The sequence below is a fragment of the Pseudoliparis swirei genome, chromosome 3 (assembly GCF_029220125.1).
Source record: "Pseudoliparis swirei isolate HS2019 ecotype Mariana Trench chromosome 3, NWPU_hadal_v1, whole genome shotgun sequence".
NCBI lineage: Eukaryota > Metazoa > Chordata > Actinopteri > Perciformes > Liparidae > Pseudoliparis > Pseudoliparis swirei.
The window spans coordinates 22712477-22737365 of record NC_079390.1 but is presented as its reverse complement, the minus strand read 5'-3'; the positions used below and the strand labels follow the sequence as shown (position 1 = coordinate 22737365).

The 24889-nt window shown below is 48.2% G+C and overlaps 1 protein-coding gene across 1 annotated transcript; it reads right to left on the bottom strand.

Moving 5' to 3' along the window:
• Window positions 1-47: 47 nt before the first annotated feature.
• Window positions 48-24625, bottom strand: lig3 (ligase III, DNA, ATP-dependent). Its single transcript, XM_056441541.1, has 21 exons — window positions 24560-24625; window positions 22216-22727; window positions 17078-17206; window positions 16514-16720; window positions 16276-16427; window positions 14777-14943; window positions 13577-13654; window positions 13324-13492; window positions 11870-12025; window positions 10874-11005; window positions 10688-10767; window positions 9625-9712; window positions 9439-9516; window positions 9238-9361; window positions 7846-7988; window positions 7594-7668; window positions 6696-6842; window positions 6323-6470; window positions 5818-5891; window positions 801-923; window positions 48-688 (listed from the first exon to the last, which is right to left on the bottom strand). Exons 2-21 carry the CDS (start codon window positions 22697-22699, stop codon window positions 452-454), a joined length of 2991 nt encoding a protein of 996 aa, XP_056297516.1. The 5' UTR covers window positions 22700-22727; window positions 24560-24625; the 3' UTR covers window positions 48-451.
• Window positions 24626-24889: the final 264 nt, after the last annotated feature.

The window sequence follows — 24889 nt, the reverse complement described above, 5'->3', positions numbered from 1 at the left end:
AGCAAATGCCAAGAAAGAAATTTAAAGCATCAACAAATTCACCTGTGATCCGTCAAATGACTTTTATATGACATGCAGTGGATGATGACATCATCTCAAGCCTTTCTCCTTTTGTCGTCTCCAACATATTTACTGTGACTAGCAAGCTGTGATTTTTATTGACCAACCAGAAGCATCATAAACGTGTCAGACATGATGTCACGTCTTTTCCTCGTGGTAAAAACAAAATGAGTTTTTTCTAAACAACTTTCCATGATTTTCTGCTTTAACAAAAACAAAACGCTCGACGTCTGCGGCACATTTCATACGACGCGTACGGAAACGACATCCAAAGACCTGAGTGTAATCGACCCGGAGCGCCTCGACTTCCCCAAAATAATCTCATTGTGTCGGCAACCCGACCGCGGGGTCCGGATCCTTCCGTGATGCTAACGGACTGGCGTGTTCTCGGCTAGCAGGCGGGAACCAGCCGCCGCTTGCGGATGCACTCCCAGACCCAGGCGGGCGACACCCTCTGGGCCTCGTGGCCGGCGTCCTCGGCGGCGGCCAGCGTGTGCGTGGCGGAGGAGGCGCCGTAGTCGGGGACGACGTCGCCGTCGTACGCCACGAAGTAGCGGCGCAGTTTGTCGACGTCCTGCAGGGAGACGGGCAGGAAGAGCTTCACGCCGCTGAAGATGTCCAGCAGCGTCTGCAGGACACACACACACACACATTATTATGATGATCTGATGAGTCACGCTCTGTGAACTCACTGCTGATGTCGGGCTTTCTTGACATGTAAATAAACATCTTTAACACACCGGGTCATTTCGTGGCTCCAGTAGTTTGGACGTTGGCTTCGTTTGTCCGTTACTGCTCTCACTCTTCACCTGACGCTGGACGCTCTCACTCTTCACCTGACGCTGGACGCTCTCACTCTTCACCTGACGGGATCAGAACGTCAGTTCAGTGTGAGAGAGAGTGAGAGAGATTGAGAGAGGGTGTGAGAGAGAGAGTGTAAGAGTGAGAGTGTGTATGAGAGAGTGAGAGGGTGTGAGTGAGTGTGAGAGAGAGGGGGAGAGAGAGTGAGAGAGAGAGGGTGTGAGAGTGAGGGGGAGAGAGAGGGTGTGAGATAGAGGGGAGAGAGTGTGAGAGAGGGTGAGAGAGTGTGAGAGAGAGGGTGTGAGAGAGTGAGGGTGTGAGAGAGAGGTGGGTGAGGGGGTGAGAGGGTGAGAGAGGGGGTGTGAGAGAGGGAGGGGGAGAGAGGGTGAGAGAGAGAGAGGGTGTGAGAGATTGAGAGAGGGTGAGAGTACGAGAGAGTGTAAGAGTGAGAGTGTGTATGAGAGAGTGAGAGGGTGTGAGTGAGTGAGAGAGAGGGTGTGAGAGAGAGGGGGAGAGAGAGAGTGTGAGAGTGAGGGGGAGAGAGAGAGGGTGTGAGAGTGAGAGAGGGTGAGAGAGAGATGGTGTGAGAGAGAGGGAGGGTGTGAGAGAGGGGGTGAGAGAGGGTGTGAGAGAGAGGGTGTGAGAGATTGAGAGAGGGTGAGAGTACGAGAGAGTAAGAGTGAGAGTGTGTATGAGAGAGTGAGAGGGTGTGAGTGAGTGTGTGAGAGAGGGTGTGAGAGAGAGAGAGGGTGTGAGAGAGAGAGGGTGTGAGAGTGAGAGGGTGAGAGAGAGAGAGGGTGTGAGAGAGAGAGGGTGTGAGAGTGAGAGGGTGTGAGAGAGAGAGAGAGAGGGTGAGAGTACGAGAGAGTGTAAGAGTGAGAGTGTGTAAGAGAGAGAGAGGGTGAGAGTACGAGAGAGTGTAAGAGTGAGAGTGTGTAAGAGAGTGAGAGGGTGTGAGTGAGTGAGAGAGAGGGTGTGAGAGAGAGAGAGGTGAGAGTGAGGGGAGAGAGAGGTGAGAGTGAGGGAGAGAGAGGGTGTGAGAGTGAGAGAGGGTGTGAGAGAGAGGGTGTGAGAGAGAGGGTGAGAGAGAGAGGGTGTGAGAGTGAGAGAGGGTGAGAGAGAGGGTGAGAGTGAGAGGGTGAGAGAGAGGGTGAGAGAGAGGGTGTGAGAGAGAGGGAGTGAGAGGGTGAGAGAGAGAGGTGAGAGTGAGGGGAGAGAGAGAGGTGTGAGAGTGAGAGAGGTGAGAGAGGTGAGAGAGAGGGGGTGAGAGAGAGGGTGTGAGACAGGGTGTGAGATAGAGGGGGGGAGAGAGTGTGAGAGAGGAGAGAGAGGGTGAGAGTGTGTGAGAGAGGGTGTGAGAGTGAGAGAGGGTGAGAGAGAGAGGGTGTGAGAGTGAGAGGGTGTGAGAGTGAGAGTGAGAGAGGGGAGAGAGAGAGGGTGAGAGATGAGAGGGGTGAGAGAAAGAGTGAGAGGTGAGAGAGGGGAGAGGTGAGAGAGGGGGAGAGAGAGAGTGTGAGAGAGAGGGTGTGAGAGAGAGAGGGTGTGAGAGTGAGAGGGTGAGAGAGAAGGTGAGAGAGGGTGTGAGAGAGAAGGTGAGAGAGAGAGGGTGAGAGAGTGAGAGAGAGGGTGTGAGTGTGAGAGGGGGTGAGAGAGGAGGTGTGAGGAGTGTGAGAGAGGTGAGAGAGAGGTGTGAGAGAGGGGTGAGAGAGGGAGAGAGGTGAGAGAGAGAGGGTGAGAGAGAGGTGTGAGAGAGAGGGTGAGAGAGGTGAGAGAGAGAGGGGTGAGGAGGGGAGAGAGAGGGTGAGAGAGAGGAGGGTGAGGAGAGGGGGTGAGAGAGGGTGAGAGAGGTGAGATAGAGGGGAGAGAGGTGAGAGAGAGGGTGAGAGAGTGAGAGAGAGTGTGAGAGAGAGGGAGAGAGAGGGGAGAGAGAGGAGAGAGAGAGGAGAGGTGTGAGAAGATGAGAGAGAGGGTGAGAGAGAGAGAGGGTGAGTGAGAGGGGTGAGAGAGAGGTGAGAGGGTGAGAGAGAGGGAGAGAGAGGGAGAGAGTGAGAGAGGTGTGAGAAAGGGGAGAGAGAGGAGAGAGAGGGTGTGAGAGAGAAGGTGAGAGAGAGAGGGGGAGAGAGAGGGGGAGAGAGAGAGAGGGTGTGAGAGTGAGGGGGAGAGAGAGGTGAGAGAGATGGAGGGTGAGGAGGTGAGAGAGGGGTGAGAGAGGGGTGAGAGAGGGATGAGAGAGGGGAGAGAGAGGGTGAGAGAGTGTGAGAGAGAGGGTGTGAGAGAGAGGGTGAGAGGGGAGAGAGGTGAGAGAGGGAGGGAGGTGAGAGGGTGAGAGAGAGAGGGAGGGTGTGAGTGAGAGGGTGAGAGAGAGAGAGAGAGGGAGGGTGTGAGAGAGGGTGTGAGAGAGAGGGTGAGAGAGAGAGAGGGTGAGAGAGAGAGGGTGTGAGAGAGAGGGTGTGAGAGAGAGAGGGTGAGAGTGAGAGAGAGAGGGTGAGAGAGTGTGAGAGAGAGGGTGTGAGAGAGAGAGGGTGAGAGAGAGTGTGAGAGAGAGGGTGTGAGAGAGGGTGTGAGAGAGAGTGTGAGAGAGAGGGGGAGAGAGAGAGTGTGAGAGAGAGAGGGTGAGAGTGAGAGAGGGGGAGAGAGAGTGTGAGAGAGAGGGAGGGGAGAGAGAGGGTGAGAGAGGAGGGTGAGAGGAGTGAGAGAGAGGGGGTGAGAGAGAGGGTGTGAGAGAGGGTGAGAGAGAGGGTGTGAGAGATTGAGAGAGGTGAGAGTGAGAGAGAGGTGTGAGAGAGGTGAGAGAGGGTGAGAGAGAGAGGGGGAGAGAGAGAGGGTGAGAGAGAGAGAGGTGGAGAGAGAGGTGTGAGAGAGAGAGGGTGAGAGGAGAGGTGTGAGAGAGAGAGGGTGAGAGAGGGAGAGAGAGGTGTGAGAGGAGAGTGAGAGGAGAGGTGAGAGAGGAGAGGGTGTGAGAGGTGAGAGAGAGAGAGAAGGTGAGAGAGGGAGGGTGAGAGAGAGGGTGAGAGAGAGAGGTGAGAGAGGGGAGAGAGAGAGAGAGGAGAGAGAGGGTGAGAGAGAGAGGGAGAGAGAGAGGTGAGAGAGAGGAGAGAGAGAGTGTGAGAGTGAGAGGGGAGAGAGAGAGTGAGAGAGAGAGAGAGGGTGTGAGAGAGAGGGTGTGAGAGAGAGGGTGAGAGAGAGGGTGAGAGAGAGAGGGTGAGAGAGAGAAGGTGAGAGAGAGGGGTGAGAGAGGGTGAGAGAGGGTGTGAGAGAGAGAGGGTGAGAGAGAGAGGGTGAGAGAGGTGAGAGAGAGAGGGAGGGTGTGAGTGAGAGGGTGAGAGAGAGAGTGAGAGAGGAGAGAGAGAGAGGGTGAGAGAGAGGGTGTGAGAGAGAGGGTGAGAGAGAGAGTGAGAGAGAGAGAGTGAGGGTGTGAGAGTGAGAGGGGTGAGAGAGAGGTGGAGAGAGAGGTGAGAGAGAGAGAGGTGAGAGTGAGAGAGAGTGAGAGAGAGAGTGAGAGGGGAGAGAGAGGGTGGAGAGAGGAGAGAGAGGGGAGAGAGAGAGATGAGAGAGAGGAGAGAGAGGGGAGAGAGAGAGGAGAGAGAGGGGAGAGAGAGGGTGAGAGAGAGAGGGTGTGAGTGAGAGGGTGAGAGAGGGTGAGAGAGAGAGGGTGTGAGAGAGGGTGAGAGAGAGAGAGAGGGTGAGAGAGAGAGGGTGAGAGAGAGAGGGTGAGAGAGAGAGGGTGAGAGAGTGAGAGAGAGGGTGAGAGAAGGTGAGAGAGGGTGTGAGAGTGAGAGAGGGTGTGAGAGAGAAGGTGAGAGAGGGTGTGAGAGAGAAGGTGAGAGAGAGAATGTGAGAGAGAGGGAGAGAGGGAGGGGGTGAGTGAGTGTGAGAGAGTGAGAGGGAGAGAGAGGTGAGAGAGAGGGTGAGAGAGAGAGAGAGGGTGAGAGAGAGAGGGTGAGAGAGAGAGGGTGTGAGAGAGAGAAGGTGAGAGAGAGAGGGTGAGAGAGAAGGTGAGAGAGGGTGTGAGAGAGAGGGGTGAGAGAGGGTGAGAGAGAGAGGGTGAGAGTGAGAGAGAGGGAGGGTGTGAGTGAGAGGGTGAGAGAGAGAGAGAGGGAGGGTGTGAGAGAGGGTGTGAGAGAGAAGGTGAGAGAGAGAGAGGGTGTGAGAGAGAGGGAGTGTGAGAGAGAGGTGAGAGAGAGAGGGTGTGAGAGAGAGGGTGTGAGAGAGAGAGGGTGTGAGAGTGAGAGAGGGTGAGAGAGAGAGGGTGAGAGAGAGGGTGAGAGAGAGAGGGTGAGAGAGAGGGTGTGAGGTGAGAGAGAGTGAGAGGGAGAGAGAGAGTGAGAGAGAGGGGTGAGAGAGAGGGTGAGAGAGAGAAGGTGAGAGAGAGAGAGAGAAGGTGAGAGAGGGTGTGAGAGTGAGAGAGAGGGTGAGAGAGAGAGGGTGAGAGAGAGAGAGAGAGGGTGTGAGAGAGAGGTGAGAGAGAGGGTGAGAGAGAGAGGTGTGAGAGAGAGGTGAGAGTGAGAGAGGGTGTGAGAGAGAGGTGTGAGAGTGAGTGAGAGAGGTGTGAGAGAGGGTGAGAGAGAGGTGTGAGAGAGAGTGAGAGAGAGGTGAGAGAGAGTGAGAGAGAGGTGAGAGAGAGGGTGAGAGAGGGAGAGGTGAGAGAGAGGGTGAGAGAGTGAGAGGGGGAGAGAGAGAGGTGAGAGAGAGAGGGTGTGAGAGAGAGAGAGGGTGAGAGAGAGAGGGTGTGAGAGTGAGAGGGTGTGAGAGAGAGAGGGTGAGAGAGAGGGTGAGAGAGAGTGGAGAGAGAGGTGAGAGAGAGAGAGAGGGTGAGAGAGAGAGGGTGAGAGAGGGTGAGAGAGAGAGGGTGAGAGAGTGAGAGAGTGAGAGTGAGAGGGTGAGAGTGAGAGAGGGTGTGAGAGAGAGGGTGAGAGAGGAGAGAGAGAGGGGGAGAGAGAGAGAGGCAGTATCTACCTTCTTAGCACTCGGTGCTTCTGAGCCAGGACTGCGAGGCTCAGATTTCACCACCTTAGTTTTGGGCGTGATGTCTGTGAAGAGAGAGAGAGAGAGAGAGAGAGAGAAAGAAAGAGAGAGAGAGATAAAGAGAGAGAGCATGTTGATGATGCAACAAGTAAGAAGGCAACTGAACTCTGACCACACAGCGGTCCATTATTTTGCCTGCTTTTGGCTTTTTTTCTACATAACCGACGACTTCTTTTTTTTTCGGGCTTTTGTGTGTCGAAAAAAGTCGTATAAAAAAGTCCGACTGACGTGTTTTGTGGCCGAGTTCTGATTTAAAAGTGACCATTTAAAAGGTCAAATGTTGACATGATGAAATACAACGTGTGTCCGACACGAACCTGGACTGAAGATCTTTATGAGAATAAAAACTTGTGATAAACGTTTCTCTCTATTCACGTGAAATCAGTGGCTCAACAGGCGGAGGTGAGCGCCCCCGGTGGCCGGGTGGAGTACTCACTGGTCTTCTTGGGTGGAGGCCTGCGGGTCGGGGGGGTCGGGGAGCTTCCTCCGCTGTCCCCCCCCGAGGAGCTCTTGTCGTGGGCCGTCGCCGACGGGCCGGCCGTCACCTGGAAGTCACAGTTCTCCTTCGAGATGCGGAACAGCTCCTACGAGGGAGGATTTAAAGTCACCGCGTTGCGTTCAAGCGCTGCTGTATTTCACGGCATCGGGCGATATTTAAAATGTATTTGTCATTGTTTGTTTGGAGTAAACAAACAAACAATGACTCTCTGGGTGGTCGGGAACAGAGTAACGTCTCTTGTAATCTCTCGGGGGCGAGTCCTCCCGTTGACTACGCTCCGTCGTGTCCTTGAATGCATCTGGCGGCCTACCTTGAGCTGGCTCAGGTTGGTGGCGGTCTTCCAGTCCTTGTCGTCGCGGATGCGCGTCATGCGCGGGAAGCGGATGGAGATGCCGTCCGCCGTGTGCATCTCGGATTTGGAGAACTCGGCGCCGGTGATCTCCCAGACCGGAGCCTTCTGCAGCGGAAACAGGGAGGACACGGAAAAATGAAGAGATGGACTGATGCTCAGATAGGGGGGGGGGGGAAGAGAGTTAAAGAGAGAGAGCGAAAGAGAGTTAAAGAGAGAGTGAAAGAGAGTTAAAGAGAGAGAGCGAAAGAGAGTTAAAGAGAGTGAAAGAGAGTTAAAGAGAGAGAGCGAAAGAGAGTTAAAGAGAGTGAAAGAGTTAAAGAGAGAGTGAAAGAGATTTAAAGAGAGAGTGAAAGAGTTAAAGAGAGAGCGAAAGAGAGTTAAAGAGAGAGAGTGAAAGAGAGTTAAAGAGAGAGCGAAAGAGAGTTAAAGAGAGAGTGAAAGAGAGTTAAAGAGAGAGAGTGAAAGAGAGTTAAAGAGAGAGCGAAAGAGAGTTAAAGAGAGAGTGAAAGAGAGTTAAAGAGAGCGAAAGAGAGTTAAAGAGAGAGAGTGAAAGAGAGAGAGCGAAAGAGAGTTAAAGAGAGAGTGAAAGAGAGTTAAAGAGAAAGCGAAAGAGTTAAATAGAGAGTGAAAGAGAGTTAAAGAGAGATGCAGTGAAAAGACGTTTGTGTTGTTTGTGTCTTACTCAGTTCTATTTTCAGACGGGAAAGACAGAAATGGTCCTTTTCCTCTATGAACTAAAGAGATTCTTGAAAGAGAGTTAAAGAGTGGAAGAGAGACATGCAACTGACTGAACAAAAGATGCACCTGAACGCACCATCAGGGGAAAACAAAAACACAGTGGAGAAAGAGATCTCACCTGAGGATCACGGATGATGAAATCAGGATAATAGTTCTTGATGATTTTCAGCCAGCCGGGGATCTTGCTTGGCTCCTGCACACACACGCACACGCACACACACACACACACACACACACACACACACACACACACACACACACACACACACACACACACACACACACACACACACACACACACACACGCACACACACACATTAACCTTCAGGGTGAGGAGCTCTCCGGCGGCCTGTGGGGGAACTCGCTGACCTTGCTGATTTTGATGACGTCCAGCTCCTTCTGGAGGCGGGCCAGCGTGGCGTCGTCGTAGCCGCCGGAGCACTTGGTGACGGTGCACCACTTCTTGGAGTGCGGGTCGAAGCAGCCCATGAGGAAGCTGGACATGATGCCCCCTGGTGGCCAGGAGAGCACACAGCATGAGGATGCGCGACGGACCCGAGCCTCTAGGGGTCCTCGGAATGTTTATCGCATGAAAAAGCTGCCCCAGTTCTCCTGAGTGGAAACATTCACCACAGGAATTAACTGTTGGTGCAGATTCATTTCGTTTGTAGATTCTTGTGTTACGGAACGACCAAATAACCTGATCGGATACAATTCATGGAAAGTACTTATATATATAAATAGAATATATATACATAAACATATATGTATATATAAATAAATATTGTGATAAAGTTCTATTTTCTGTAATGCAATTAAAAACAAAATGTCATGCATTCTGGATTCATTACAAATCAACTGAAATATTGCAAGCCTTTTATTCTGATTTATTGCTGATTATATTACAGCTTAAGAAAACTCAAATATCCTATCTCTAAATATTAGAATATCATGAAAAGTATACTAGTAGGGTATTAAACAAATCACTTGAATTGTCTAATTAACTCGAAACACCTGCAAGTCCTTGCTGAGCCTTGACAAACACTCCGCTGTTATAAATCTTTTTTTACTTGGTCTGAGGAAATATTAAAATTTTAGAGTTTTCTTAAGCTGTAAGCCATAATCAGCAATATTAAAAGAATAAAAGGCTTGCAATATTTCAGTTGATTTGTAATGAATCCAGAATGCATGACATTTTTGTTTTTTTAATTGCATTACAGAAAATAAAGAACTTTATCACAATATTCTAATGTTCTGAGACAGTCCTGTATATGTATATATAAATAAATATAGATATAAATATATAAGTATATATAAATAAATATATATAGATATAAATATATATGTATATATAAATAAATATATAAATATACATGTATATATATAAATATATATGTATATATAAAGAAATATATATATGTATAAATGAATATATGTAAATATATATATTAAAATATATATAAATAAATGTATATGTTTACAGGACTACATATGAGCAAATTTATTTTTACAGACCATCGCTGTAATTTATTTGCCGTTTTCGTTTCAATAAAAAGGAAAATCTTAAAATGTTTGTCCTCGTCTCTCATTGGACAATAAAAGCAAAGTGAAGTACAACCTGCGTAAATTATGACCACAAGATTGAGGAAAGTGACACAGCTGTGACGCTTTACCAAAGAGGCTTCTAAAACGGCTAATTTGGGGTTGTCCGTCGTCACGTGACTCATCGTACAGGAAGTGGGCGATGGGGCCTTCACTGACCGTTGGAGCCTTTTCCATAGAAGGCCCCGAGCACCACCAGGTCGGCCGTGTCCGCCATGGCGCCTTCGTTCAGATAGTCCTTCTTCACCTTCAGCCAGTGGCGCTTCCCCGGTTCATAGGTGCCCTGAGGCATACGGTTCAGGTCATCATCATCATCATCATCATCATCATCATCACCTTTCAGCTACAGAACAAACTAACCTTCAAGTCTTTTAGCACGAGGCCTTCAAGTCCCTCTCTGATGACTCGAGTTATCATTTCAGCCAGGTCTCCTGCCCTCTGAGACACACACACACACACACACACACACACACACACGGTGACCACGAGCCGCCACACAGCCGTGTCGGCGCGGCAGGAGGACGGCGGCGGCGGCGTTGGACCCACGGTGACGTGTTTCATCTCTGAGAACAGGATGCGGTCCTTCACCTCCACCATGTTGTCGTGCAGGAACTTCCTGCGTTCAGACAGCGGCCTGCAAAGAGAACGCCACACACACCGTGAGGGTCAGATAACGGGGGCGGAGGGGCTATGCAGAGAGAACGCCACACACACCGTGAGGGTCAGATAACGGGGGGGGAGGGGCTATGCAGAGAGAACGCCACACACACCGTGAGGGTCAGATACCAGATAACGGGGGCTATGCAGAGAGAACGCCACACACACCCTGAGGGTCAGATACCAGAGGTGCAAAGTATGGGGGGGGGCTTCGGTTTTGTGTTTAAATAAAGAGAGAGAGCAAAAGAGAGAGCGAAAGAGAGCGAGAGAGGGAAAGAGAGAGCAAAAGAGAGAGAGAGAGAGAGGGAAAGAGAAAGCAAAAGAGAGAGAGAGGGAAAGAGAGAGCAAAAGAGAGAGCGAAAGAGAGCGAGAGAGGGAAAGAGAGAGCAAAAGAGAGCGAGAGAGGGAAAGAGAGAGCAAAAGAGAGAGCGAGAGAGGGAAAGAGAGAGCAAAAGAGAGAGAGAGAGGGAAAGAGAGAGCAAAAGAGAGAGATAGAGAGGGAAAGAGAGCAAAGAGAGAGAGAGGGAAAGAGAGAGCAAAAGAGAGAGAGAGGGAAAGAGAGAGCAAAAGAGAGAGAGAACAAGAGCGAAAGAGAGCGAGAGAGGGAAAGAGAGAGCAAAAGAGAGCGAGAGAGGGAAAGAGAGAGCAAAAGAGAGAGAGAGAGCGAGAGAGGGAAAGAGAGAGAGCGAGAGAGGGAAAGAGAGAGCAAAAGAGAGAGAGAGCGAGAGAGGGAAAGAGAGAGCGAGAGAGAGGGAAAGAGAGAGAGAGAGCGAACAAGAGTGAAAGAGAGCGAGAGAGGGAAAGAGTCATTAAATCCTTTTTAAATGGTTATATCTTAATATCCGTGACCTTCTCTCCACTCGGTTGTGTGTGTGTGTGTGTGTGTGTGTGTGTGTGTGTTTATCCGTCGTCTTTGTATTTCATGTGAAAGTCGTGTCAACACATTTATTACCTCTCCATGAGGCTCACGCCGTTGAAGTAGATGCAGTCGAACACAAACAGGCAAACTTTGGCATCATGGAAGGCGGCTTTCTGAAAGGAGAGGAACGAGTGAGCCACACACACACACACACACACACACACACACACACACACACACACACACACACACACACACAACGGGCTGCTGTGTTCTCACCTTGTGGACCCCCAGCGTCCCAAAGGGGAGGGGCTTACTGGTGTTGGTGTCGATCAGGAGGACCTCGGCGTCCAGGATCATGCTGTGGCCCCCGGCGAACGCCTGAGGGATGAACTCCTTGAAATGGGCCACCTGAAACACACGAGGGGGACGACGGCGGGGGAGTCATCACGTGCGCCAAGAAATACTCAAAAGAAATCGTAGATTTAAATGAAGAAAGAAACAACATGGAGGTGTATCTGCCACGATTAACCGACGAGTCGTCATAATCGTGGCTTCACGAGGAGCTCAGAGCGTATTTTTTATTATTTAATATTGTTTGAGTTTCTTTACAGGTGCCTGGGTTCCTTTCCTGAGGGAGCTTCATGGGGTTGAAGGCTGCTGTGAGGTGTAATGTGGAATTCCTGCTACCAACTACGCCACTGCCCTGTTGAGACTCCGCCCACTGTTGAGACTCCGCCCACTCCTCCTCCCCACCGCCATCTGCCTGATGGATCGTGGAGGTCTCCATCGTGGAATATGCCTACTATGAACTATTCATACACTCTGTCATATTCATTGAATGTATTTAAACTCTAAATCTGTCCTTCTGGTCACATGACATCTATTGCATCTGTCCATCCTGTAGAGGGATCCTCCTCTGTTCTCTCCTGAAGGTTTCTTCCCTTTTTTTCCCCTGAAGGGTTATTTGGGAGTTTTTCCTGATCCGATGTGAGGTCAAAGGTCAGGGATGTCTATGTACAGATTGTAAAGCACTCAGAGACAAATTTGTAATTTGTGAAATTGGGCTATACAAATAAACTGAATTGAATTGAATTAATGTGCACCGCGCCCTCTAGTGGCCGGAACGCGCTAGTGAACATGTTGTGGAGCCATTTATGGCTGAGGGGAAACCTTTACGGTACTCATCCAGCAGGGGCCGCCCGGAGGAGACTCTCTTCCGTCAGAGTAAGTGGGGTCCAGTGTGTGTGTGTGTGTGTGTGTGTGTGTGTTCACCTTGTGAGGCAACACGGGCTTCAGGCTGCGGCTGAAGTAGCTGAACACGTCGCCGTTCTTGTGGACTTGCACCCGCTCCCCGTCGTACTTGATCTCGGAGTACATCCCGTTGGGGCACTTCTTCATGGCGTACTCGATGGACTTACACGCCTCCGCCTGCAGTCACACAACAACAACAACAACAACACAAGCGTTTTAGGCGTTGATACATGTTTCAACCTGGATCGCACTCTCTGGGTTTGTGTGTCAAAGTGAAAAACGGGGGCCACCATTGTTTTTTGATCGGTCCAGTATTTGAGGAACATAGATTTATAAATAAATATATATACACTTTGTTTTGTACTTGATCAGGTCTATTTGTTATTGTGTCCGAGTCCTCATAACAACAACCACAGCCTGTTGGTACTGATCAGCTGCATTGGATTTAAACTCACACCAGGTGTCTCTCTAGTTTCATTGAGCCAGTGGTTTGGTACGTTTTGTAAAAATAATAAATCAATAAAGTCGTTAGTAAAGAGGTAACAAAATAAAATGAAACACAAAGTATGTTTTACAATTTGTAACTTCATCATTTCAATTGTTGATTATTTTCATCTGACTGTTCTCAGATGCCAGAACTACGAGAGTAAGACGAGCGTTATGGTCCAGCTGCTGCCGCCTGATTGGTTGTCTGGTGATGAGTCATCAATTCAATATATTCTCTTCATCTGGTGGATTCTTCCTCTAATGGGAAGTAGGGACCTCACTCTCTCCTGACCACCAGGGGGCGACTACTCTGGTTGTATAGAAGTCTATGCTTCATGTGTTAAAGCTGCATTCTCTCTCCTGACCACCAGGGGGCGACTCCTCTGGTTGTATAGAAGTCTATGCTTCATGTGTTTAAGCTGCTTTTTCTCTTCTGACCACCAGGGTGGTGTGCTTTTTCTCTTCTGACCACCAGGGGGCGATTCCTCTGGTTGTATAGAAGTCTATGCTTCATGTGTTAAAGCTGCATTCTCTCTCCTGACCACCAGGGGGCGACTCCTCTGGTTGTATAGAAGTCTATGCTTCATGTGTTTAAGCTGCTTTTTCTCTTCTGACCACCAGGGTGGTGTGCTTTTTCTCTTCTGACCACCAGGGGGCGATTCCTCTGGTTGTATAGAAGTCTATGCTTCATGTGTTTCAGCTGCTTTTTCTCTTCTGACCACCAGGGGGCGACTCCTCTGGTTGTATAGAAGTCTATGCTTCATGTGTTAAAGCTGCATTCTCTCTCCTGACCACCAGGGGGCGATTCCTCTGGTTGTATATAAGTCTATGCTTCATGTGTTTAAGCTGCTTTTTCTCTTCTGACCACCAAGGGGTGACTCCTCTGGTTGCATAGAAGTCTGTGCTTCATGTATTTAAGCTGCTTTTTCTCTCCTGACCACCAGGGGGCGACTCCTCTGGTTGTATAGAAGTCTCTGCTTCATGCTCACCAGCATGGGCTGCACGGGGGTCATGAGCGAGGCCTCCACGGAGAGGAGCTTCTTGGGCCCCGAGCCGCTGGGCGAGTCCTGCTGGTTCCTCAGCACGCGCTCCAGCACGTCGCCCAGGTTACGCGAGGCCTTGAAGGCGTCGTACGCGTTCGGGTCCACGGCGTCCAAGCTGCAGGGGGGCCGACAGAGACATTGGTGGGGGGAGGGAGGGAGGGGGGGGGGTAACAATCTCTTTGCCTCTTCTCTCACTTACACGTGTTTCGCTCCGGAGTTCATCTTCAAGTCGTGTTTGATGAGCCGGACGATGCACTTCAGGTCGTTACTGGTGCACCTGAGCGGAGAGACGAGCAGGTGATCACCGGGCGAGCAGAGACCGAAGGGTTACGCAATCCAGCTTATAAAAACACAATTATAATAAAAATATTGCTTCTGTCTGTTTACAGCCTGCAAGATTTTATTTATGAGGAATAAACATTGTGCCGCTGTGGCGTCGGCTTCTGTGGAGGGTGGAATGTGTGTGTGTGTGTGTGTGACATGCTTCAGGCAGGCGAACAAGAATGAAATAAGTTTAAAGCAAGTAGCAACAATAAAAAAAGAAATCACACAATCCGTCTTCATGACTTTTACAATTGTTCAGCTCGGCGCGTATTTTGAGATGCCGATGGGTATTTACGGAGAAAGAAGCGGAACGTAATAATTTTCTTTCGTTACGTTTTATTATTATTAACATATTTTTTTCAATGCTTTTCGGAATAAATCTACATTTGAGTTCATATTTTGCCACCAAACCACTTTGTTTTCGGGACATTCAGCCTTCTTTCTTTACACGTCTCGTGTGTAAAAGGAAATGAAATCCTCTCTGAATGTGAGATGCGAGGTCACCAGAGGTCACGCACATGGGGACCAATGAGCTTCCAGGACTTTAAACCAAATTTACATTTTTTTTAAAATTCGGTGTAAACATGAAAAAGTGAGAAAATGTCGTATTTAAACTAACTGAGAATTCTAAAGTATACAGTTTATAACCTTAAATGACTCAAATGAATGAGACAATAGTTTAGATTAAAATGAATAAACATTTACGTCATTTCAGTTACGGTGTGAGATCGTTTGCCGGCTTATATTTTGAGCGACGAATTTCAAACTTTGGGGAATGTTTTTTTTTCAAGGACTTTTTCAGGCCTGGAAATAACCAATTTTAAAATTCCTCGGTTCACACGACAACTCCTCTTGTTATTGTGGAGGTTTGTGGTATTTTGCCGGTTGCGCTTGTCGTCTTCTTAATTATGAAGAATCATAATTAATTCTGCTTCTACGTCCAAACACAACAAATAAAGTTTTAGCGTCTGGCGTTCGTGTTTTTGAACGCGCTCGTGTTTTTGAACGCGCTCGTGTTCTCGGTCGGTTTCTCTGAACCTTTGACGCGGGTTTTTGTGAAAATGAGTTGCGTTACTTTTTGGAGATTTCCTCCAACTCCGTCTGCTGCTCGTCCTCCTTGGTCAGCTGGGCGAGGCGGACGAGCGACGCGTCCACTTCCTGGATGGTCAGCAGGCTCTTGGTCGCCGCCGGGAACGACTTGCTCTCCTCGAAGAATATCCTCACCGTTTCAGACACGTCGCCCTTCAAAATAAAATGAAATATAAAAAAAAATGTTTGACATGTTATTAATTCCCCTGTGATGTCTTTCAAGATTCTTTTAATAAAAGGGCATTAAATAATGTAGTCTTCAGTTCCAAAATTAGAATCAGTTGAAAGTTGATCAGCGCTGTACACGTATTACTTACTTTATTGTTTTTTATTACTTACTTTTAAAAGTATATATTACTTACTTTTAATAGTATATATTACTTACTTTTAATATTTTTATAAGTTACTATTAATGTTTTATATTACTTACTTTTAATAGTATTATCGTTTTAATGTTTTTTATTCCTTACTTTTAATAGTATATATTACTTACTTTTAATCTTTTTCTTAGTTACTTTTAATGTTTTATATTACTTACTTTTAATGTTTTTATTAGTTACTTTAATGTTTTTTATTACTTACTTTTAATAGTATATATTACTTACTTTTAATGTTTTTATTAGTTACTTTAATGTTTTTTATTACTTACATTTAATAGTATATATTACTTACTTTTAATCTTTTTCTTAGTTACTTTTAATGTTTTATATTACTTACTTTTAATGTTTTTATTAGTTACTTTAATGTTTTTTATTACTTACTTTTAATAGTATATATTACTTACTTTTAATGTTTTTATTAGTTACTTTAATGTTTTTATTACTTACTTTTAATGTTTTTATTAGTTACTTTAATGATTTTTATTTCTTACTTTTAATAGTATATATTACTTACGTTTAATCTTTTTCTTAGTTACTTTTAATGTTTTATATTACTTACTTTTAATAGTATATATTTCTTACTTTTAATGTGCTGTACTGTAGCTTCGCATTGTGTGTATTTTGTGTTCTTCTCACCACATATACTGTAGTCTGTCTTATCCTGGACTGTTTGTTATTGTTTTATGTTTGTTATTGTTTTATGTTTGTTATTGTTTTATGGTTGTATTGTTTTATGGTTGTAATTGTTTTATGTTTGTTATTGTTTTATGTTTGTTTTGGTTTTATGTTTCTTATTGTCTTATGTTTTTATTGTGTACCGTTTGTTATTGTTTTATGTTTGTTATTGTTTTATGTTTGTTATTGTCTTATGTTTTTATTGTGAACTGTTTGTTATTGTTATTGTTTTTATTGTATTATGTTTGTTATTGTTTTATGTTTATTATGTTCTGTCAAGGGACTATGCAAATTAGCTGAAGTTACAATCTGGTTCAGTGCATCAAATGGTGACATTCATGTTTTAACTACATGGTCCCTTTAAAAAAAAAAATCTCTCTATATATTCAGCATACACTTGAGCATTAAGCACAGCGGGCGGATCACTAACCTGCTCCAGGTCGCGCACCATGTCGTCCTGGTTGCTCCGGAAGATGCGGCTGAAGAGCTTCACGATCTGCTTGTCGTTGAGGTTGTAGACGCTCTTCACGACGCCGGGCAGCAGCATCTTCACCGTGAGGTAAAGGTCTCCGTGGAATTTATCTGGGGCGCGAGAGAGAGGACGATTGGAGGGCAAACGTCTCGGGTCGCGTTAAAAAACACACACACACACACACACACACACCGACCTCCGGCCGAGCCCTTCTTGAGGAACTTCTCGATGATCTGCGTCTTGACGTTGTAGCTGTTGTGCTCGGCCACCGTGGCGCAGAGCTTGCGAAACTCTCGGAAGAGGCAGTCCTTGTGCTGGGGGTCGCACAGCTGGACGGACAGGGGGCTGCCATTGGCCGAGGGAGAGGACGGTGCCGGGCTGCCGGAGCCGCCGGCCTTCGTAGCTGAGGGGGCGAGTGGGGTGGAAGAGGGCGTGCCATGAGAACAATCTGACGACCGCTGCTGCTGACGAAGCAATATCACCATTTCTAAGCTTAGTTTAAGTTGCTTTTCCTGATGGAAGCGTTGGGCTCACGTGGCGCGTTCAAGGACTGTCGGAAAAGATGAACTTCTGGCGATAATGATGGATGTAATCGGTGCAGTTTTTTGCAATTATTTAAAAAGAAAACATGCTTTCCAATCCTCATTAATACACGAGAGACTCATAAGAAGAAGAAAAACCTCCTTCTCTATTCAAGATGTTCTTTTTTTGGGAGTTTCAGAACGAGGACATTTTCATTATTTTGGATGTCGCAACTTACCGGTGAAGCCCGAGAACTTCCGCGGCGCGTTGACGGACGGGTCAGCGGGAGGAGCCGGGAGGTGACCGGAGGTGTTCGTCTTGACCGGCGTCTTCTTCTTCGGAGCGGCGTTGACTTTGGCCATCAGGTCTGCAAAGCAACGGTGGAACCATGAAACACGAGAGACACCGCAGCCATCCAACCAGGACTTACCATACATTCATTCGAGCCATTTACATGAATCATTTGCATAGAGTAAACAGTACCCCTATGCTTCACAATACATCCACAATAATAATATTCTCCTTAATATTTCCTATTATAATATCTTCCTATATGTATTCATTTCAAGCTCAAGACTACAGAATCAAAATAAACTAGAACTAGAACCAATGCACTTAAGAAATCAGTAATGTACAGAGCCGTTGCATATTGGGATGTGCTCCCCTCATATGTGACTAACAAGAAATAAATGTGATTTCAAAAGGAAACTTAAGGCAGCAATAATCAGAAAGGAAATTATAGTAGATTAAGTTATTATTGTAGGTATTTAAGGTATTTGTGTAGGGGACTCTGTTGGGAGCACATAATTCACAATACTAGTAGGTTGGTGTGCAGGATACGTGACCGGGTCCCTTTAAGAGCTGGGAGCGTAACCAGGGCAACGGGGTGACATCGAGGGGTTTAAAGGTCACGAGGTGTCAGTGTCACGGGTGAAATGTTTGGTGTGAGGAAATAAACGGCCACAGTGTGTGCAGCCAAAGAAAGTGACTTTGTCCATCTCGTTCATTCCCGCGCTCCTACATTGGTGACCCTGGCTCTACGGGACGGATCCAGAGACGAACATGACGACGCACGCAGTTTCGCTTAAGCTGCCGGAGTTTTGGGAGGCGCATGCATCGGTCTGGTTTGCTCAAGCCGAAGCGCAGTTCGAACTCAGAGACATTACCGCAGACTCGACGAAATATTATTATGTCGTGGCGGCGCTCGGCAGTTCGACAGCGGGCCGAGTGGCGAGCATCCTCGAGACAAGTACGCCACTTTGAAAGAACACTTGCTGAAGGCGTTTGGACTCCCGGACACCGAGCGGGCTCGCCGGCTGCCCACTGAACGGCCTCGGCGACAGCAAGCCGGCGGAGCTTATGGACAAGACGCTGGCTCTCCTCGGGAGACACCAGCCCGAGTTTTTATTCATGGAACTGTTTCTACAGCAGCTGCCTTTGCAGGTGCGGTCAGCTTTGGCCAATTTCAGGATTACGGATTGTCGGGAGTTGGCCGAGGAGGCCGATACGTTTTTTCTTGCCGGACAATAACACTGTGCGGCCGTGCAGAAGCCGGCGCAAGCTACATGGCTACCAGCGGAGACAGCGGTGGTCGCGGAAGCAAGTCAACGACGGGGAACCGCCGGCTTGTGTTATTACCACGCACGGTTTGGACCGAGGGCGACACGGTGCCGCTCGCCATGCAGTTACAGCAAGAAGGGAAATGCCGGCGCTCAGTAGCTGCCATGAGCGTCGGCCGAGCGGGCAGGCTGCTGTTCCTCCAGGACGACATCGCCGGGCGGCGTCTTCTGTACGATACGGGCGCGCAGATCAGCGTCATGCCGGCATCACGGGTGGACATGCTGACAGACGGACATGGCCCCCCCCCCCCCCCTTGAAGCCGCGAACGGCAGCTCCATCCGCACATTTGGGACACGGAGCGTACAGCTGTGCTTCAGGGGGCAGCATTTCCGCTGGGACTTTGTGACGGCTAGGATGAACATGCCCTTACTTGGTGCGGATTTCCTGTGTGCCGACGGACTGTTGGTAGACGTCAAGGGCCGCCGCCTGATTCATGCTTTGACTTTCTTCTCTTACCCGTGAACACTAGGGGGAGCAGAGGCAACCAGGCTGGCTCGCCTCTCAGCTGCGGATGAGTTTCTTCGGTTGCTGGCTGAGTTCCCGGACCTCACACGACCCACCTTCTCATCCTCCACGGTCAAACATGGGGTAGATCATGACATCTCGACCACTGGCCCACCGGTACATGCCCGGGCCCGGCGCCTGGACCCGGCAAAGCTCATCATCGCCAAGACAGAGTTTGACAACATGGAGCGCCTGGGCATCATCCGCCGCTCCAGCAGCCCGTGGGCGTCACCCCTGCACGTTGCAATCAAGCCTGGAGGTGGGTGGCGTCCGTGTGGGATTATCGCCGCTCAACGATGCAACGATCCCGGACCGCTACCCAGTTCCGCACATCCAGGATTTTTCTGCTCATTTGTCCGGTAGCGTGGTGTTTTCTAAGGTCGACCTGGTTCGGGGTTATCATCAAGTGCCCGTTCAACCTCTGGATATTCCCAAGACGGCACTGATCACACCTTTCGGCCTCTTTGAATTTTTGAGGATGCCGTTTGGCCTCAAAAATGCAGCACAGACTTCCCAGCGCCTCATGGACACTGTGCTTAGGGACCTGCCTTTTCTGTTTGTTTACCTGAACGACATCCTGGTTGCCAGTTCATCGAGGGCAGAGCACACGTCTCACCTGCGGATATTGTTTGCTCGGCTCAACCAACACGGGTTGATCGTCAACCCAGCTAAGTGTCAGTTTGGGTTGACAACCATTGACTTCCTTGGACATCGCGTCACTAAAGACGGGGCCGTTCCCCTTCCAGCGAAGGTGGACGCGGTGGCTAACTTTCAGCGCCCGCTCACAGTGAAGGCACTGCAGGAGTTGTTAGGAATGGTAAACTTTTACCATTGATTCATCCCCCGGGCAGCACAGTTGATGCGACCCCTTTTCGAAGCCCTGAAAGGCAAGACGGTCAAACAAGCGGTTGACTGGACAGAGGAGAGGGACCAGGCATTTGGGGATACCAAGACTGCTCTGGCAAGGGCAACGATGCTGGCACATCCCGCACCCATGGCTCCGATCGCCATCGCCACTGACGCTTCAGATTTGGCAGTGGGCGCCGTGTACGAGCAGTGGGTGAAAGGGGCATGGCAGCCACTCGCCTTTTTTAGTCGACAGCAGCGTCCAAACGAGAGAAAGTACAGCACTTTTGATCGGGAGTTCCTCGGCCTGTTTCTTGCCATTCGACATTTCCGGTTTCTGCTAGAGGCTCGACAGTTCACAGCTTTTGTGGATCACAAGTCTTTGACATTCGCTATGCGTAAGACGGCTGAACCACGGTCAGGCCGCCAGCAGCGCCAGCTCTCCTTCATCTCCGAATTCACCACAGATGTTCAAGATGTGGCAGGCAAACATAACCTGGTCGCAGATTGTTTATCAAGAGCTGTCGTGGGGCCGGTTCATTTGGGACTGGATTATGCTAAAATGGCGGAGGATCAAGTTTCGGACCCAGGCGTGCAGGAATTGAGGGCGGCAACAACGGGACTGCAATTGGAGGAGGTTCCATTCGGTGAAAAAGAGACCACGCTCCTCTGCGACGTCTCCACGGGTCAGACACGACCGGTTATTCCCACCGGATGGAGACAGCACGTGTTTGACACTATTCATGGTCTTTCGCACCCCGGCAAGAAGGCAACGCAGAGGTTGGTGACGGCGAAGTTTGTCTGGCACGGCTTGAAGAAAGATGTGCAAAAATGGGCAGGGACTTGTGTGGTGTGTCAACGTGCCAAGGTTCACCGCCACATAAAAGCCCCGTTGTCACAGTTCTCAATTCCAGAAAGGAGGTGGGCACATGTAAATGTGGATCTTGTGGGACCCCTTCCTCCGTCCCGAGGGTTCACACACCTCCTCACCACGGTGGACCGAACCACGCGTTGGCCAGAGGCCGTCCCGCTGTCGTCAACGACATCGGATGAGGTGGCTCGAGCGTTCATTGGGACTCGGGTCGCCAGGTTTGGGGCCCCAGCTGACGTTTCCTCGGACAGAGGCCCACAGTTCACGTCGGAGCTCTGGAACGCAGTAGCAGAAAGCCTGGGGGTGAAGCTCCACCGTACTCCTGCTGATCACCCACAGGCTAATGGGTTGTGCGAGCGGTTCCATCGCTCAATGAAAGCTGCTCTCCGGGCCAGCCTCAAGGACGGGGGCTGGGTGGACAGGCTCCCATGGGTCATGTTGGGGCTCAGAACAGCCCCCAAGGAGGACCTTCAAGCATCATCCGCCGAGTTGGTGTACGGCCAGCCGCTGCGGGTTCCTGGGGAGTTCATCCCCAAGGTCACAGACCCGTGGTCTGCGACACAACAGCGGGCCGCTCTCCTGGAAAAGGCCGGAGTGTTCACCCCGGTGCCCACGTCGCAGCACGGCCCGTCCAGCATAAAGACAGCGGAGTACGTCTTCATTCGCCAGGACGGCCGCCGTGGGCCCTTTAACCCGCCCTACGAAGGACCGTTTCGCGTTCTAGAGGCCGGGGACAAAACCTTCAAAGTCAACGTTGGCGGTAAGGTGGAGCAATTGTCGGTTGATCGCCTGAAACCAGCACAGCTCGACCTAGACCAGCCGGTGAGGTTGGCCGAACCCCCGCGGCGCGGGCGCCCTCCTATATTTCCACCACGCCGCTGCAAGGCCCAGAAGCTGCCGGCAACGGCCGCGCTGCCTCCAATTCCGGCTCCAGTAACGAGGAGTCGGGCAGGACGGTTGAGTCGGGCCCCGAGACTATGAGGGTGGTTTTTTTGTTTTCGTTAGTCTTGGTGAATTCTGGGGGGGCGTATGTAGGGGACTCTGTTGGGAGCACATAATTCACAATACTAGTAGGTTGGTGTGCAGGATACGTGACCGGGTCCCTTTAAGAGCTGGGAGCGTAACCAGGGCAACGGGGTGACATCGAGGGGTTTAAAGGTCACGAGGTGTCAGTGTCACGGGTGAAATGTTTGGTGTGAGGAAATAAACGGCCACAGTGTGTGCAGCCAAAGAAAGTGACTTTGTCCATATCGTTCATTCCCGCGCTCCTACATTTGGGTATTAATATTTTACTTTTTATGTAAATGTTGTTTTCTAAGTCTAAGTGTTTGTGTGATAATTGATCATGCTGTACTGCATTTTATGTATTTGTATTGTATTGTAATGTTTTTTGCCTGGACCCCAGGAAGAATAGTCTCCACTACGGTGTAGACTAATGGGGATCTTTAATAAACTAAAATAAACTAAACATCAGCCAGGGGAAGAAGAGAAGAGGTGCTGCTCCCCAGCGGAGGGTTCTGAGCGTGCGGCCGTACCCGAGACGTGTTTATTAATGATGTCTTTGTCTTGGTCCTCCAGCTCCTCCCAGCCATCCAGGTCCGTGATGTCCTCGATCTTCTTGGTGGTGGCTCTCGCCTTCTCCAGCTTCTCGAAGATGCACTTCACGTGATACCACTCCTTCATCTCGCCCGCAGACTCGCTGAAGGGGTTGGGCACCACCTTCCCGATGCGCACCACCTCCTTTGGGATTTTGTCCTTGCACTTCTTGCACCCCGCGGTGCCGCGCTTGGCGTACTCCACGATGAACCTCTGCTCCGCCATGTCGGAGAAACGCCGGTGGAGGGCGAGCCGCAGGAGTCTGGGTGCCGAGGAGAAACACAAGTGGAGCGCGTGAGCAGCTGGCGATGGAGGTTTGAAGCACGGGGCGACGGAGAGGGCTCGGCACGCTCTCCGGAGGTCGTGGCGCTGGAGGCCGACACGGATCGTCTTATGTGCTGATAAGACCAGTGGTCGATGCATCCAGGTGTGACGGAGGTCGAGTTACAACCTGTAGAAAGAAATAAGGAAATAATGATGAATACATTTGAAAAATAGATATTTTTTCTTGGTCGCTTTGACAATAATCAATCATTACTGGACCGATGAGCTGGAGGCCAGGCGTGAACACGACTAGTGGTCTCATTTACCCACTTGTTATTATAATGCGTGAATAACTGCGTATATCCCAACACACATGAAATAAATCTGGATAAAAACACGATTCATCTGAAAAAGTGTAGAGGAAAATATAAAAGTATAAAAGTAAATAGCATTTCTTTTTACAATCAAAGCTTGAAATGATGAAGGCACTTGCAAATGACACGCGGTCGTACAACATGTAAACCTCATTTTTTACTTATTTCCATTTTTAAAATCTTTATAAAATGTATCAAATCACTGATGATGAAGATCTTGGAGAAGATAATGACAAGAATAAAGAAATTTAAATCATACAATCTAAACTAAAAAAGCAATCAGGTTTGAATTGTCATTAAATATTGTCACTATTATGCGCTATAAACACACAAAAAGGGCCAAAGACAGCGCCACCAACTGGGCCCTAAAGGGATCTACATGACCCCTGCAGCTGTTTGGAATAATTGTTCATGTTTTTAACACAATATCTTGATCAGGTTATACTTGTTTCTTCACCAATAAATGTATCCTCAAATGTTACTCATGTAAATGTTACTCATGTAATGCGATCAGCGAGCCACATTAAAACATAACTAATAGTATGGAGGTTGTACTAAACATATACACACTACACACAGTGTTGTGTGCTTCTCATCTGTGGCAAACGTCTGTTGGTGGAGGATTGTCGTAATTTACAGCTGCAACAATTTAGCAATTAGTTAAATTCGATATAATAAACTATTACATTAATAAGCAACTATTTCGAATAATCAAAGTCAACATTTTCTGATTTCCAGTTTCTTAAATATGTTTAAAAAATTTAATTATTAACTGTGACAAGATGCTGAATATTTTTGAACTGTGGACACAACGAGATATATTTGTGTCCGTTATTTTTGGATTTTCTTCCCCATTTTCTGACCAAACAACTAATCGATTAAAGGAGGAAATAGTCGAATAGGCCAAAAAAAGAGTCGTTAGTTGCAGCTTCTCGAGTAATCACGACCAGTGCAATGTAAGAGAATCCACCCATAACTGTCAGTTCTAGCTGTTGTAAGTTCACTTAGTTTGAAGCTGTTAATGCATTAACTTTTCTTAAACCTTTTTTTATTGTTTTTATAACATAACATTGTTTAACTAAGAGAACGATGGCGGATCTTTGGTTCAGCAGCACGTAAAACACACAAAGTGTTTCTTGTAACCTTAACTGTCCCTACCTTTAATGTTTGACCCCCCCAGGCTTTTTCACTGTCAAACATATAAGAATCATCAACTTTTAATTTATTTAAAGCTAGGTAGGTAGTCAACACAACAACACAAAATATCCTACACTTAAACTTGAAAAAAAAATAAATTCTAATAAATTTCTTGGAGGTTTTTTTTGGTTCTGGGTCAAATTGACCCCGAGGGTAAAATATGTTAGTAAATGTGAAGGTAACAGGAGGGTTAAACTAAACTTTAAACGCAGCCCAGACCATTTGTTTCCAGAAAGATTCACAGTTATCACGTTTAATGTAATTTAAATGTGAATGTAATGTTTGACGTTTCACGACGTGAACACTTGTTCGGCTTCTTTGGCCACGTTACACTCTCTGTCCCACATATAATCAGCTAGCTAGCTAACATATTGCACGCCGATGATCAAAACGGATCAAAATGTCGCTGATATCTTGACACATAAAGGACATTTGCTGCTGCAATTACCTTAATGAAGCTCAGTCAAATACGACGGCACGCTTATAAAGCTAGCACTTCTCATTGTTGTGAGCCGAGAGCTCACCAGCGTCAAGTAAGCTGCTTTTACTTTGTAAAGACGCGATGCACTTCCGGTTTAGGTCTACAAATAAAAGTTATACTACCGATGGAAATGTGTTTATTCCATTTAAAGTATAACTGATTTATATTCACAGTCTTAATTAAGTAAGTATACTTTGTTTCGACACCTCGAACATCATGCGAGGGTCATATCTTACTTTAAAAAGGTGATATGTTGTTTTATTTTGAAGGACACGTATCGTATTTCCTGTAGCTCTC

Coding starts and splice junctions, on each gene's coding strand:
- lig3 (XM_056441541.1), bottom strand. CDS start 22,699: ATGCATCGACCACTGGTCTTATCAGCACATAAGACGATCCGTGTCGGC. Junction 9,517..9,624: donor CAGAGATGAAACACGTCACC/GTGGGTCCAACG, acceptor TGTGTGTCTCAG/AGGGCAGGAGACCTGGCTGA. Junction 9,362..9,438: donor TCGTGCTAAAAGACTTGAAG/GTTAGTTTGTTC, acceptor CGTATGCCTCAG/GGCACCTATGAACCGGGGAA.